Source organism: Rissa tridactyla, chromosome 4 (genome assembly GCF_028500815.1).
Source record: "Rissa tridactyla isolate bRisTri1 chromosome 4, bRisTri1.patW.cur.20221130, whole genome shotgun sequence".
Taxonomy (NCBI): Eukaryota; Metazoa; Chordata; class Aves; order Charadriiformes; family Laridae; genus Rissa; species Rissa tridactyla.
In genome coordinates, this window is record NC_071469.1 from 12889878 (window position 1) to 12906898 (window position 17021).

The window sequence follows — 17021 nt, forward strand, 5'->3', positions numbered from 1 at the left end:
TCTTAGAGGAAACTTCATTAGACTGTCACATGGTATTATGGTCTTTTATGGACTACCTAAAGTTGGAGACAGACCGTAGACTTTCAAATTGACAAAATGCTTAGTATCTTTATAATATATAATAATTATTATTATATATTATTATTTATTATATATCTCTATCTATCTATAGATACCTATCTCTCTCTCTCTATATATATATATACACACACACACTATATAATAATAATACTACTTTAGGAATTTACCAACTTTTTAGGCATTTTGCATTTTCAGGCAGTTTGCGTTTTAAAAAAAAATTTGTTTCATTTTGCCTGGAATGAATTCTGTACCATTGTTTTCATGTTGCTTTGTACTTACTCCTTCCTGTACTCCTTCCTGTACTCATTCAAAGTACCATGTGACCGAACGGGATCTGATTCTGTCATCTAACAAGTATTGTAAATACAATTTTATGGTCCTCAGTTGGAGAGCAGACAGTAATCCGGAGCTTTCCTATTGCATCTGTTACGAAGGAGAAGAAGATCACTATACAGAACCAGCTGCAGCAGAGTATGCAGGAAGGACTGCAGATAACTTCAGCTACCTTTCAGGTAAAAGGAAGTTTTGTAAAAAATTGTGTGATAGAACAGTCATTTCAAAATACTTATGAGCAGCACTTTGTCCTGATATTTGTGAATTCAGTTTTCTGGCCTGTAGAGTCAATAGAGAATACAGTCCTCTCATAGAAACCCTGGCATTTCTTGGCCTAGTTGATATTTACAGAGGGTTAGCATTTTCATATTTGATCTCTTTCACTCCTTTCCTCACCTTTCTATTTTGGATCCAGTAAAGGGCTGTTTTGGGTCTAAAATCTCTTAACGTGAGTAAGTAGAGGCTGAGGCAGGCCAGTGGAAACATGCTTTCGCTCTTCTCCAGCTACATGGAATGAATATGGAAAAGCTATAAATACTGCTTTCTTCTCAAGACTTGTCACTTTACCAGCTTTGTGTAAAAACCTATGGCAAACAGTCACTGTATGGCTCATGTGGAATCTTTAGGGTAGCTGCCACTGTCCAGAACCAGTGAGCCCTGCGTGTGACTTGCACAGATCCGGGTAGTTTCCTGACTTCTGCACAGATCCTGGTAGTTTCCTGTCTGTAGGATCCGCCTCAGTGTGTTCAGCAGAAGCATGCACTGCAGGGTGATTGACCGAGATGGACTTCTAAGAATTAGGAATTATGAAGTCTCTGAAGTCTTCCCTAAATGTTTCTTTGTGGCAGTGATCTTAACTGTGGACAAACCGTGAGAGAGGGAAAGCTGAAGGCAAAGAATTTTATATCATGGCCTGGAAGTAGACTGCAGTACTTAATACGTGAAGTATTTTGTTGGGTTGGCTGACTGCAGAAGTATATTTTCATTGAGAACAATAACTCCAACATTTGAAAACATAATAAAATAGATCATCAGTGTTTTACTAGTTCCTTACAATAATGGACATTATTTAGCTAATTGTCCTTCAATATCATATTCAAAAGTATAAGATTAGGAACGCAAGTGAGTAAAACAACCAAAAGAAAGTTTTCTTGTGGACTTTTGAGAGGACTTCATGAGGACTTTTATTTTCCAGAAATCTTTTTACCAGAATAGTTAGCATGCTTCAATGATGTGCTAAATACAGACACCGCGCAGTGTTTTTAATGCTGGATCCTGGTCAAACATCATCTTTGCTTTTGTTTAGCATAGTTTTGTATTAGGTTATGAGAACAAAAACAATCAGCAAACAGTTTACTTTTTGTTCCCTTTGTAACAGCTAGAGTTCAATACAGTATGAAATAGCCCCTCCTCGTTGTTTATTAATTATGACTTTCAGAATGTTTTGGCTGCAGTTATGCTATTTAATGTCTTTAAAACTTCAGATCTGTGTAACCCCTAAAGATTCAAGAGCTCCTTTCAAGGAGGTCCTAGAACAACAGAGTTAGTCATTTGGAAAGTATTTACAAAACAAGTGAAATTTAAAAAGCAATGATTACATCCCCCTTCTAGATGGCAAACAAAAGACATTCAAAAGGTGTATAGGTATGCGCTTAGAAATAAAGCTCTAGGATATTTCTTTGTTTGCTTTTTGCACATTCTTAAAGTTCTCTTGGGCCCTTTTATAGAGTCCTTTTATAGAGTCCTTGTTTTTCCCTCTAATTTTTTTTCTTTCCTTCCCCCCCCCACCCCGAATTGCTGACTGTCATCCATTTGGCTGAGGATGACAGGATGGGATTTTTTCTTTTTCAAAACCTTTCAAAAATGTTTTAGTGGGGTGAATGGATCAGGGTTGACTAGCACAAGGTTAGTTGCTTTTTAAGGATCAGATTTCCATTATGGTTTTATTATTAGCAGTTTTCTATACTCTGCAAGGTGAAGCAACAATTGGAATGACTAAGTAGTGGAAGTATAATGGTTGTGACGTATGAATGCTGAAATTGTTGGTTTGATGAGAGTCTTGGAAGTGCATTGCCAACCTTAATTCCCAGTATATGGGCAGAGCTCACAGAATATTTGCAAGCTAAGCTGTCCCATGTGACTAGTATTTGAACTGTTGTAGACATCTTAGTGCCAGCACTTCTACTTGGGTTTACCAAAATATTTAGTGTTCGATATTACGAGAATTCCAGATACTTCTTAGTGAAAATACCTTAGTATTAGGACGTAAATGTAAAAATTAAATAAATAAAAAAATAAGCTGTGTAATATCTCTCAAAATCAATAAGATATGTGTACATATATTTGTATTTTCTGATGGGCATAGTACTGTATAAGTATGGGAATTTTACTAATGTATTTTAGGATCTTTTAATTTCTTTAATTTTATAATACTTTTTTTGGTTTCTAACATGTCGTGTCTTTAATATGCAGTTAATTAAAGTAGCATTTGATGAAGAAGTAAGTCCTGAAGTGGTGGAAATATTTAAGAAACAGTTAATGAAGTTCCGTTATCCTCAGTCTATCTTCAGCACTTTTGCATTTGCAGCTGGGCAAACGGCACCACAGATAATTTTACCAAAACAAAAAGAAAAGAACACTTCTTTCCGGTATAGTCATTCTTCTTTTGTTACTGATGTTTGTATTTAGTATTAGTCAAATCCATTGAACAATCTGACGGCTTTGCAGAAATGCAGATCATTCAAAGCCAAAGTAATTGAGTGCTATTCTGCATCTTTTTATATTTACTAAATAAAAGGTAGACTAGTATGATACACATCTTAATTTGGTGTAGGAATAAATTACTTATCCAAATTGCTGGCTGCAGTAAATGTGAACAAGCATCTCATCGCGTTTTGAAACACACACGATGCAAGTAGCATCTTCAGCTATGACAACATAAAAAACAGATTTATTGTATATTACTTCATAGGTTAATAACCTAATGTGCGTTAGAATTAATTTTACCCTTAGTACAGTGTGTACGGTTTTTTAATATAGAGTTTGAGCTTTGGGTCTTCTGAAGTTCTTTTGAAGTTTATGGTATACATTAATTTTTACTAGACTAGATGGATCATTAGTCTGTTCCAGAGTGGTAGTTCCTGTGATTCTCTGTTGATTATTGCATTGTTGACACAGGAAAGTAGAATCACAAGCTAGTCATGGAATCCTAAAACTTTAAGGTAATTTCTATTTTTCCTATCTTTACTTTGTCAATTTTGTAGATTTATCACATTGCCAGCAAAATACAAAAACCTTATTCATTACCAGTAGACATAATAGACACAAATTTATCTCAAAATAATAAAATTGCTTTTTAAAAATTAATAAAGGAAGTAATTTTTCTGGAGGTTATAATTTTTTTATATTAAATTAAAAATTATGAAATACATTTTATTTGGGTAAGTGGGTTCATCATAAAAATCTGTATGTGCTATCGAGAAGAGTCACATGCATCCATCTAAATATTTTTTATTGCTATGAATTTGCAGTACCTTCTCAAAAAGCATTGTAAAAGGAGCGAAACGTGCTGGGAAGATGACAATTGGACGCCAATATTTATTGAAGAAGAAGACAGGCACAATAGTGGAAGAAAGAGGAAATCGCCCAGGCTGGAATGAAGATGATGATATCTCTGGTAATAGTAAAACATTTTTTTCCATGTCAGTTGATGCTTTCATTCCTATATATTGAATAAGAAATGCCTTCAAGAAGAAATTGCAGAATCTTCCTAGACAGGAAAGAGAAAGGTTTCAAATACGTACATTTAGTAAGTGTTTTCTTTTGTCATGACAAGGCAAAAGAGGAAGTTGACTTCATTCAGTGATAAAGCAAAATTCTAGATTACTATTTTTTAATTATCAAACTATTTACATATAGTATCTTTTTATCATTTTTTACACCATAATGGTGTAGGCAGAACAGCACAGAAGCATGCTGTAGCTTTCATTTATCCTTAGACATCATGACATCTGCAATTAGTCTATGATGACAATGCAGTAATTGGTGAGATTCAAAAAAGAGTAAATACTATGGGAGACTTCTGCGGATGTGGAAGTGACAAATGATTTCTGAAAGCAGCAGAAGTCATTATTACTGAAAATACGAATTTTGGTTGAAAGGATTTGGGGACAGAAAGTAGAAAGTGATTTGGGCACTTTATATAGTTCATGTGATGGTGTGGAGTTTGACTTTCTTCCAAATACTTCTTTTTCTACCATGTGCTGCTGTCACTATATCCTTATCTGGACCAGTGCTAATTTATAATAAACCACTAGAGGGAACCAGATTCTCCTGTACATAAACAGGTATTGTTTTGTCATACCATTCTTTCTTTTTTTTAAAAAAAAAATAATCATTTCAGATAACAAAGTGTTTCTCAAACACTAATAATTTCTCCAAAAACATCAAAAAAGCCAAATTTTCCTTTTGAGTAGTTGGTCAGTAAGCAAAGCAACTTATGGGACTTACAAGCAGATATATAAAAGTCGTCTGAAGCAGGACTGTATTACTGCACTGTCTCTGTTCTCTCTGAAATGGAAGAAAGCCATTCTAGGAAAGCTAAAAAATACTGATTCTCTTCTCTGATGGCAGATAAAATGGTGGAAAAAAGGCAAAAATAAAGGATAACTAAATATAGAATGTCATTACAGTGCTGAAAAATTACATTCTTAATTGAATTTCCAGCATCTTCCTTTAGTGCTGAGTTAGTATGTGTTCTGATGTTGCAGATTTTTGAGGTCAGAAGCAATTCTGCAGGCTGTACCTGTGTGATCTTTGGGTGATTTTGTGTCCTTCACCCAGAGACACCAAGCACAATCATACCTGTGTGATGTACTTCTCTTGACAACGAAGAAAGAGTTTTTACATTGCTGATGTACAAAACAACTACATTCTTCCGTGAACACAGGTGTTACATGAACATTACTGACAGTCACTTTTTTCCTCCCCTAACAAAATATAAAGATATAAAACGTGAGGCTTCCTACCTGCTGCTTTCCAGATGTTTTGACTGGGAATGTGTAAGGTGATCAAAGTCTGACAGTTTGCTTTTCTCTCCGCACTGCACTGCACTTCACGTATAGGCAGCTGACAACAGTAGTGACTTTTAGCTTCAGACAGAGTACAAAGAGCCATAAGAAATTTGGTTTTTAAATACTGCCATTTCTTTTATATTGACTGCTGTGAATGATTTTTTGTTTGCAAGTCTCAAAAACTGAAGCATAGGAAACTGTGCAGCTATACCAACAATGAAGCAAATGGGAACTATCTGCAGCAGGTGATGCATTGTCTTAAAAAAGAATGTTAAAGATAGGGTTGGAAGGAACTTCAAGAGATCATCTACTCCATCTCTCTGCCCCAAGGCAAGATCAACATATTTAATCTGTTCCTCATAGACGTTTACCTAACTTTTTCTTAGAAGCTTTCAAAGATGAAGGTTCCACAACTCTAGGCAATTTGTACTAATGTTTTAACCATCCTTAATGCTGGTGGAAAAACAAGCAACTTTCTGATGTTCAGGCCTAAACATTTCCTTGCCGCAATTTTAAGCCTTCACTTCTTATTCTGCCACCATGTACATATAGAAAAGATTATTTCCTTCATTCTGATTGCAGTGCTTAATGTATTTATGGACTATTGTAATATTTCTCTTCAATTTAGTCTCGGTAGACTTCTGATCATCTTCATTGCTCTTTTCTCAGTCCTATTTAGCTGGTCCAGTTGCAGTGGAGCCCGAAACTGGGCTCTAGTTGTTAGTTGTTGCTGATGAACATCTAATTTCCCTTAGAGTTTAGAATCACGTCACTACTAAATTCTGTTTCCTATTGGCGATCATACTGGTGTGTTTCATAAAATAGGAGACTGTAAAGCCCACTTTTAAAAAAGTCATATCTCTGGAACAGTAAAATAGAGGAATTAGTCCTCTTATTTTCAAAATCAAAATGAATCCATTTTAAACTTGAGACAGCAAAACATCTTCATCTCCCTCTTCAGGTTAAGCCCATTGATATGAGCTCTTATAATCTCCAGCTTTTTATGCAGAGGAAAATGTTTTGCAAATTCTGATCACCAATATACCTGCTTTCACGAGAGAAAAATGCATTTAGAAAAAAATATTTCAAAACATGCACCCTCATCTTATCTGAGTAAGTTAGAGCTTTCCATTCAAAACTGTTAAATATCAAGTTTGTGTGTGCCTAAAAATAAAATTATTTCTAAAACTCATTTAATTTGTTTCTCATTAGTGCACTTTATACTTGCAAATTTTTTGTAACTTCTTGCTTACCATGACAAATTCGAAAACACAGAAAAAAGAGGAGATATCCACAGAGTTAATTTTTAGGTCAAATAGAGAATTGTTGGGTTTGTTTGATGAGCTGCAGGGGCAATAAAATTACTTATTTAGCTTTTATGCTAAGATACACAAAAAAAAAATGTATATGGGTTCTGAATGTTGTCTACTGCCAGTAAAATCTTAATTGTATCATAATTTTTATTTTTAAAAACAAGTTTAATTTCCAGTTTTATAAAGTCATGTTTTGAATTGAAATCTTGCCTTACATGCTTTTCAGTGCCTCATTCATGGAGAAATAGTTCCCTTCTTACACACGTATTTCAGTGCTTGAGGTGGTGCAAGTAACTGATGCATTCTGTGAACAGTAAATCTGCTTTCAGTATTTGGAAATAGTTGGAAGTGTCAATAACAGGCAGGTGGCAGGTTTTGTACAAAGGCCTTGCTTGACTTGAATTTCAGTGTAGTTTGAACTTGTGACGTGGGTTTTATCTCTCATGGTTAAAGGTTTCTCTGCTTTGGAAAATGCAGCTGACATGCACGGCTGAAGGCTGGTGTTCGACATTGAGGCGTTAAGAAACCAACAGTTTCACAGTTGTGAAATTATTAACACAGAAATATTTTTTTAATTGAGCCGAGCCTTAAAAAGATTGTTACATCTTTTGAAGATAGTTTAAAAGAATTGTGAGGTCCACTTTATCTTGGATGTTTAGTGAAATTATGTGCACATTTTTCATTATTCTGTCTTGTGTACGTCTTTGTGTAGCAGCTGTGAGTTTAACATTTTTTCATAAATTGTTGAAAGAAAGATTATCTGCCTTTGTTTCAGTTCAAATGAATATATGAGAACCTTTTGCACAATTTTAGCAAGTTAGCATGTGTCAGCCGTGCCAGTCACAAGGGCAGTAGGTAACTATGCAATATATTCAGGTTTCCTGACTGAAATATTATTTTATTGCCTATAATTTCTATAAACTGTGATTTGTATGTATTAGTTCTTGTCATTCGTCACGGACAGTAAGACAAACTAGTGTTTCATTTTCTGTATAACTGCTGGCCTCCCCAAGAGCAAACTCTTACAGATTTTTAACTTTAGTTTCAGATGACAGCGAGCTGCACACAAGTGGTACTCTAAAAGCATCAGAAAAATCAACAATGGAGCAATTAGTAGAAAGAGCCTGTTTCAGAGACTATCAACGTTTGGGACTGGGGACCATCAGTAGTAACTCTTCTCGCTCAAAAACAGAATACTTAAGAATAACTGCGCTGAACAGGATGTATTCACTTTGCAGGAGGTGAGTTTACTAATTCAGTCAAGTGGTTGAAAATAAAGGTGACGTAGCACACGTACCACATGATGTATCCGTTTAAGCAACTTACCCTGAGAAAATTTTTGCCTACAGTAGGAGTGTTCAAGCAGTGACCATGAAGCTATTCGTATTGCACTTGGGGATTCGTCTTGTGGTGGCTGCATCTGTATTCATCAGATTCAGAAAGACTGCCAGCAGTGGTAGCTGGAAGTAAGCTTTCAGAACCACCCCAGAAGCTCTGTCAGACAACACAAGTCTTCCTTCCTAGGTTCTTCCTGTGGCCCATGGGGCTTTTGGAGGAGACTAAACTAGATACGCCGAACTGCCTTTTGAAGGAGTTTCTCTCTCTTTTGGCTTTCTACACTGATGTCTAAATCATTAGGCTATTTTTCAGCTTTCTGACTTAGCCAATAAAGTTAGCTGGTAGAACTCACTCTCTTGGTATGGTTTCTGTAACTTGCTGTGTTGGTACTGGAAATTATTTATGTAATATATTTGCATATAATATCTATTCTGTTCCTAAATAAAAAATTGAGCCTCAGAAACAATTATACATAACTATCTTCTTCAAATAAAAAATGTTTTATAATTGAATTCATGAAGGTATCTACACTACTTGAAAAATTTGTCATGTGCTGAAAGTCCCGTGCTGTGTTTTAACACATGAATGTTTCTAACTCCCTTTTTGTTGTGAAAGCTAATGTAGTTCACTAACCACAAAAATTCTTATTAATACAAAAGCATATCTGCATGAGTCATACCAGGAGAGTATTTGCATTCACTGAAGCCAGTTTTGGCAAGTCATTGCTTTCATTGTGGATAATGAAATCCCCAGTTCTCCATGGAAGAAGGGCACACAGGAGAAATATTAGATCCTTTCTTGTCTTCTGACTTACCTAGAATAACAGACTAACTGGTTTTTTTCAGTCACCATTGAGTACAATGCAGATGAAGGCACTAAATCTGTACATTTTTGTTATGCTTTGAACATTATGCAGACAAGTCTTTCCTCCACTAAACCCACCAGTTTTTAATATTCTACAGGATTTTTTTTAAAAGATAATTAATATATGAGTGGATTACAAATCTCAGCATATAAATATTTATCTAGTGCCATATTAGTTTGGTTACTGTGTTTTAAGAGGTAGACCGTAAATATTATGTACATTCATTTTGTATGCGGGCAGTCCAATAAGTGTCAAAGAAGTGAATTTACAGGAACAGTGTGTATTGTAGGGGAACAAAGTTGTTTAGTAAGCAGTAACTTTTCCCTGCTCCGTTTCTTAGTTTCTTCTTAGCATAGGAAATTGGCATTTAAATTGAATTTTTTTTTAGGAGATATAATCTTTCATATTGCTTGAATCCTTTTTTCACTAACATGAACACCACTACCATCTTGCTGGGTTTTCTATTTTTAAAGGTGTTGTATCAGTGAATTTCCTAATCCCTCAATGTATTGTAGTGTTTTAAAAAGTACACAAAAACGCAGTTTCAAATACAATGTTCCAAGGAATCTGACTGTAAAATTTAAATCTATTTTGACATAAACCAGAAACTATTGTTTTAGTTGTGATACTTTAGGCAATCTAACATTCTTTCCTTTCAATTCTCATATTTCATATGCAAGGGTCAAAACAAAACTACTGCATCATTTGCATGCCTCAAAATTCTCTTTTCTATCATGCTCAAAAATATGACTTCATTATAGTGACAGAGAAGAGAAATACTAAGAAGAAAAATACTACCAAATGAAATATAACCTTAAATGGAAAAAGACTAGTAGTGAAAGTCTCACAATTTTTTCATAATTAAAGTTGTTTTTAAAATGCAGTTTTCTTTCCAAATTAATGTATTTGCTAGGATCAGACTAAAAATTAGAGTTACCAAATAAAAAATAATTCTAACAGTTGAGGTGTATTTTCATTAAAATGTGTATTCAGCTTGTAATTTTAGGATTTTTTTTTTCTTTGTTTAAAATTTTGAAAGCAATTTTAACTGTTCAGTTTTTTTCACCTTTTTGTCAATGCAGTTATCCTGGGCTTCTGGTAGTACCTCAGTCTGTTCAAGACAGCAGTCTACAGAGAGTTGCTCGCTGTTACCGTCACAATCGCCTACCAGTTGTCTGTTGGAAGAACAATAAAAACAGTAGTCTTCTACTTAGATCTGGGGGCTTTCATGGAAAAGGTGTTGTTGGCCTCTTCAAATCCCAAAACACCCATACTACAGGTGAGTTGATGCAGCTAGACTTTCTATATAAGTAATCAAATGTAGAAATGTACTTATTTTTCTAGAGGAAATCACTGATGCGATTTAATTCAAAGTCTCTGGATATGAATGGTTATGTGATATTATATTAGTTCAGTTTAATTACTGTATGTCAAGAAGCAGATCCTGAATGATTTGAAAGTTGTTCAAAAATTGACAATGAATAATTTGAATGGAGATTATGTACGTACCAAAAGTCTTGAGTAAAAGCTGGTATCTGCCAAATGCAATGCATAATTTCCCTGTTTCCCTTAAATTATCTTTTTCCTTTGCACTGTTTTACGTAATGAGTAATGTTGTCCCTTTTAATAGGGAATTATATAAAATATTAGAGACACCATTATCCATTGGATTTTTTCGTGTTTTTCACTGTAATACTAGTTTAAATTTTATCTTTCTTTTATAAAGCACAGACCTGAAAGATTCTAGTTGGGGTCTTTGCATTAAGTAAATCTCTTCATTTGTCTGATCAAGATTGGACCAGCAAAAGATTTGTCAGAATAGTGAATTTTTCAGACGAATGTAACATTAGGGCAATACTGATTTTTGGAAAGAATTTGACTTCCGTTATTCACTGGCAGTGTTTAGGGTACTTATTGTGACTGCCTGGATTTCCAACTCCTATGCTGGTAGTTTCTTTTGAGTTAATTTCATGTCAAGAGTGAATTTGGCACATTGCTGAAAGAAAAGTCAGTATTCTCTTTAATCAAACTGGTAGTTTTTTAGAGGTTATTCTAGAATTAAGCCATAATTTTTGTTTTTTGAGAAAAAGGAAATGCAAGGTAGAATTGGAACACAAGGAACTCATTAAGGTAGCAAAGAAATTCCTCAGTCCTGTTTATGTTTGCGTTTCACCGCATTAATGACTAAAACGCAATTAAAAGGTTTGACTCTACTGAATAGAATTTTTCAAAACCTGTGACAAGCATACTGTATAAATACGTGTGACCCATATAAAAGTAGTTTAACAATTACATGATGGAAATATTTTCTGCGTAGTCCTCCTGAATTTTTCCTTCACAGAGTATCTTTATGAAAACCACAGATTTCTTCATTGTAAAGAACAGTTTATATCAGACATAATGTTTAGCTATATGAGATTTTGTGTATATCAAATTCACCTTTAAAATCTCAACATTTCAGAGATATTAGAAAAACATTTTTTATATCAGACATTGTCTGGACTGGCTGTTAACACTAATCTGTGAGTCACTAATCTGCTGAATATTCATTGCTGTAGCACTGATTCAGTGTGTCTTTTCACTGTTTTGTGGGGGCGTTTTTTAGTTGGAGTGAGGAGCAAGGTAATGAATTGCATTTTACATAATGCGTTTTTGTTGAAAAGATTCATAAAATGAATCAGTGAAGTACAGAATAGTTAACACAGCAGATGCCAAAGCTATGAGCTACATTAGTTGCTCCACAGGTTAATGGTGTGAATCGTAAGCGTGGTAATTCAAATGTTAATCTTATAAACTGATTTAATATCGATTGTCTTACCCGAAATACTGGCTAGGCATCTTTAACCTGGTATAAATGGAATAAACTGAAAAAAATCCTGCAGGAATAGTCTGCAAATAATATAAAGACAAGCGCTTCCATGTTTTCTGTAGTAGCTATCATTTCTATGTGCGTGGGAGTATGAGAGCCTTCCAAAACAAGATCTGCAAAGCCTGACCCATTAAAGCACGTTTCCTGTGTGTAATCCCATTGATTTTGTAGGTAGTTTCTTTTTTTAATTTTATGCAGTCTTTTATATTGCCATTGTCATACTTCCAGCAGTATATTAGGCAGTAGAAAATCTGATTGACTGTAGCTGTAACTGACACTAGCTTCTGGAGTTAGTTTCTTTTAAAAACTGAAGAAAATGGACACTCTTGAAGGTACTGCAAGGAAAATTAAAAATATTTATAGGATATTTATTTTATTCATAATGAAGTTGAAGCTTGGTGAAACAAAACTTCTGAAGAAACTGATCAATAAAGATAGTTATGCACAGGTGCATGTATTTGCCTCAGTAGGAGTTCTGTACAATGGAGGAAAGTCTATATTGAAAAACACATTGTGATGCAAACTAAGAGGACAAAGATAATCTTCAGTTAAATTCAAGTTGACAGATGCATACCTTCCTAAGCAGACAGTTTATAGGAGTAGATTTTTATTAGGCAGTTCTGGATTGATACGCGAAATCAAAGAGGACCTGCTGGAACTTAATGAACATTTTTGTGATTTCCTGTTACATCATATGTTAAGCAAGTTTTCAAAGCATAGTTGAGATCAATATGTTCTATAAGAAACACAGAACATAGATTTTAGAGATATTATGCCCAGTAGTAAATTGCTATATGGAACCAAACTTCATGTGCAACAGAATTGTATTTTTCTAGCGTCTGTCTACAAAGAACTATGAACAGATGTTTGAACATGAGATGGAGAATATACAGGTCTTTTCAAAAGTTCCTTTGAAAAATGGAAGCTGGTTTCTGAATTTCAGAACTTCACCCTTTCTAGGAATTTTTTTGCGGAGCATCGTAGTTCTAAAAATGACATTCTGCTCCTGAATTACCAAGTATTGGTCAACTGCTGTGTAGGAAGACCATTTGTGTTTCTTGTGTATAGTAACACTATCCAAGAGAACAGTTATCTTGATACAGGGATTATTGACTGTAGTATGACCTGTTGTAAGATGAAGGTGCAACCAGACATATAGAGCACATATTAGCAGCTGAGGCAACCTTACTGCATTACTAAGCAATGCATTTCTTTCCTAGTATTTATAAAATTGCTACTGGGATCTCCATATCTATCTTCCGTGTAAATCTATGCTGTTGCAGTGGCCTTCATGTATGATACAGCACTTAAAAGATCGGTCATTTTGTAGAAATCCCTGTTTACCTGTAACAGGTTCATGCTTTGAGTCACCAGTAGTCTTTCATCCCTTTATACTGCTGTCACGCACTGTGTGAGGGGATGATTGGTGGAAAGGATGAAGGGCAAATTTTCCATTTATAATCTTTCACAGGGACATTAGTCTCAGTCTTTAATTCAGGTAACTGCCCAGTTCAATAAGTGACTTTCATATAAGTCAAGCTGTTTGTCTCCTGAGTCTCTTTCCTAAAACACACACAATATTCTTCACAAAATAAAACTTTGTGCAAATGGTAAGGACATTATCCTTTCATATAAACATTTCATTTCCTTTCATTTAACTAAATTGCTAAGACCCAAATTGACTTTTTGTGACATTGGTTCAAGGACTAGGAGACCAGGAGATCATTCAAGTGGATTTCAGGATGTGTAGACCCTGCTAAAGAGCTGAAGAAAAAATAATGGTTTTCTTTAGGCTTGTTCCACTTCGTCAGACAGAAACAGCATGTTGTTTCCTGTGTGTATATTTTCTAATCACTTCTTAATTGTACTTCCAATTCAGGCACTAATTTTAACAACGCTATTTAGATACTAATTTTAACAGGGCTATCTTGAAATTTCTTTTGCTACCTCCAGCTAATTAGGTTACTGTCTATTAGTTTCCAGCATAGAATCTTATTGGGCCATCACTATGGAAAACTACTTACAAATTAGCATTGTGGTTTGTCAAAATGTGCTCAATTGAATTCTTTGACTCTCTCTCCTATTCCAGATCTTGGGTCTTGTGGTCAAGATACCAAATCCTGTTTTAAGCAGCTATGACATTTTTGTCCTATAGTGAGTCCAAAGGTGGCTGCAATAAACTAGAACTCAAAAAAAATTGTTTGGCATTTGAAAAATATCTGACTCATTGAGACTGGACACTTTCTTGCCATCATAGTATGGCCCAGGACCTGACCTATCTCCTTCCTTTAAGGCACCTGGAGACAAATGGGTTGAGTTTTTCTGGTTAAGTTTTATTTTTTTATTTTTCTCATTTTCGGGTTATTTTTCCTGAATTCTGTTTTTTGTTATTGTTGTTTAACTTTTTTAAGTCTTAAGACAATCTTAAGTGGACTGTCTGTGTAACTGCAGTAGTTTCTCAGAGCATCATACCTCCTCATCTTGGTTTCTTTTTCACCACCCTCTGTTTTTAAACTGTCTGTTTCCTCTCTGGCTTTGCTTTCATCCAGTCTTTTGCAGCTGCTTCTCTCTCTCTGAAATACAGCCCTTCTCCGTGTCTCCAGCAACTTAAGCAGCATCAGTAACAACTTGAAAATTATTGTGTTTCTGAGATCTGTAGAGTAGTCAGTCATCTGAACTACATGTGTGTAAAGGATTATTCGGAGGTTTTCAGAGAAGGAATTGTGGTTCCCACAACAGTGCAGCCCCCCCTCCTACAAGTTACTTAAGCATGTGGGAAGACACTTCCTGAAGTTACCTACTGATGAAGGAGCAGGTAGACTTTCACTAGGGAACAGGAACATTACTTTTCATAAGTGGAGATCCCTTGACGTGTCTTATCCAGGTGTGCGTGCACTTGTCCAGTCTCTTTCCTCTTTTCTTTATGCCATTAAAAAGGTCATATTCTGGGCACTGGGTACATGAAGGACATGTAGATTGTGTCCATTGATGTCTGTAAATGCAGCAAAGTGCATGAACACTTGCGTCTTTTGATATACATATGCTTTCAGTAAATGGGCAGTATATCTCGAGGAACCTCCAGTTATGTGTAAGTAACCTTCCCTTACTGGAATGAGGAAGAGCTGGCTGAGTATGGTTTTTAACTTACTTTTGTTAAAGAAACAGTTCTATCTGTTCTCTACACTTTTTTTAAAAAGGCTGAAATTTGCCAACAAGTAGCACAAATTTAGAAATGTTACTTCTTGTTCTGAGTGAAGGGAAAACATCATCATCTCCATTCTGTTTGTATTGATCTCTGCCTAGTGATGAATGTAAGTAGTAACCATGGGGTAACAGACTCTTTCAGAAGTTCGGCTTTGTGGAGTGGAACATAAGAGAACATTGCTGAGTGCTGCTCTGGTAATGAACATCTGAGCATTTTTTGTCATCAAAGGAATGGCTTTTTGAACTTTTCATAGACAAACCATGACACTTTCAATGCTCTGCTTTACATAATAAGCTTTTTATTTTGCTATTATTTGTATTTATAAATTTACTTATATTTTAATGTATTCCATTCTTTTTATGACTCTAGCTCCTGCTTCTTTAGAATCTTCAAGCAGTATAGAACAGGAAAAATACCTACAAGCCTTACTGAATGTGATATCCGTCCACTGCAAAATGAATGGCAGTAATACCCTCACTGTTAGACCAACAATTGCTCTGTCTCCAGGTAAAATTGGTTTATACAGTGTTTTTCTATGGCTAAGGTGAAAAATGAGTTTTCTCTGCATTGGTGTTAGTTCAATTTGTCCCATATGAATTCTGTTGTTTGTTGTTGCCCTTTCCAGATAGTTTATTCGCTCTTAGTTTCAGTGGGTGTGTTTTCTGTATGTAAAGGATGTTTATAATCTTTCCCAAGGTATTTTTCAGTATTCTTAATCTGACAGAAATTATTATCCCCCTGTGGTCATAGTTTTTGATTAAATTCTCTTCAGTATGATGAGCCAATCTTGAGGCATTAGTAATTTATTACAATTCTGGAACAAATAAAATAAAGTTCTCCACAATATCAAGATGCTAAATCTTTCCAGGGCTTTTCTAATATCAAATGCAACGTAATATAACAGAATCAAAAGCAAAGATGCACTTTAAGGTCTTTTATAACAAATTAAGCATATTGAAAACTGTATCTTGAATAAGACACTGCCAAAGTGAAGAGAATGCGAAATACTACTCTATTTCATATAATGAAATATTAGATTGCAAGCTCAGATTCTATATGAACAGATGCACTATTTAGCTACAATAGCAATGGAAGGTATATAGGCATTTTTATGGGTGTTACATACTCATAAAGGACTGTTAATGTCAGTTCCAAGTAGAGCTTTACTTGCAGTGAACACTCTTCCAAAATACACTATTTGAGTTACGCATATGTGGAACCATGAAGAAATGAATCCATGCTTTATTTCAGTTGTTTTGTGATGAAAACTGGTAAGGTGTGAAGGTAACTCCAATGTCTTAGAAAGAGGAGTATGTGACTTGAAATTGTGTCTGTCTTGTGCTGTTGGTGGTAATTGGCCTAATATAGCCAAACAGTGGCTTTTCTTGTAAATTAACACCCTTCCCAAAGTGCTCATGCTTTGCTTCATTTATTGTAAAATATGTTGATTGCTTAGCTGTATCTAACATCTCCATGCTGTTGCCAATGTATACGTGTGTCTTAAAAAATAAATCTGAAGTACAAAATTGGCAAGAATTAGCTGTATTGTGTGACAAAGGGCATTTTTATCAGTTATATTAAGTGATAGTCTGAGTGACACTGTAGTTTTTTAATCTTCTATTCTTTTTTTGGCTGACTTTAGGCACTGAAAGGAGGGCTTCAAGAATGTCTACAGTGTTTAAGCAGGTAGTGCCAGGACATTTGGATGTAAATCTGTCCAATAGCTTTGCTCGAGGAGGTTAGTAAGACTAGTTCAAAGTCTATTATTTGAAATAATAAATGCTAACAAAATTTTAGTGAAATAAAAATAATTGCACTGCTTACCCATTCATTACTCTGTGAAACAACAAAACAGAAATTACAGATTAGCCTCAGTCCATAACAGCATTTAAGTATCTAATTTCTGTCTAAGACCCTTACTTACCATTGAAATAAACCTTGTTTC

The 17021-nt window shown here is 34.9% G+C and overlaps 1 protein-coding gene across 4 annotated transcripts in view; it reads left to right on the top strand.

Moving 5' to 3' along the window:
- SBF2 (SET binding factor 2) overlaps nucleotides 1-17021 on the top strand; it is a 270051-nt gene that overhangs the window by 213889 nt on the left and 39141 nt on the right. For 2 of the 4 annotated variants that reach the window (XM_054200805.1, XM_054200806.1), the window contains exons 23-29: nucleotides 466-593; nucleotides 2887-3062; nucleotides 3945-4090; nucleotides 7842-8040; nucleotides 10085-10281; nucleotides 15446-15583; nucleotides 16719-16814. In XM_054200805.1, the coding sequence (XP_054056780.1) occupies nucleotides 466-593; nucleotides 2887-3062; nucleotides 3945-4090; nucleotides 7842-8040; nucleotides 10085-10281; nucleotides 15446-15583; nucleotides 16719-16814 (1080 nt within the window). The remainder of the gene's footprint in view (nucleotides 1-465; nucleotides 594-2886; nucleotides 3063-3944; nucleotides 4091-7841; nucleotides 8041-10084; nucleotides 10282-15445; nucleotides 15584-16718; nucleotides 16815-17021) is intronic. The other 2 variants (XM_054200807.1, XM_054200809.1) reach the window with 1 other exon arrangement.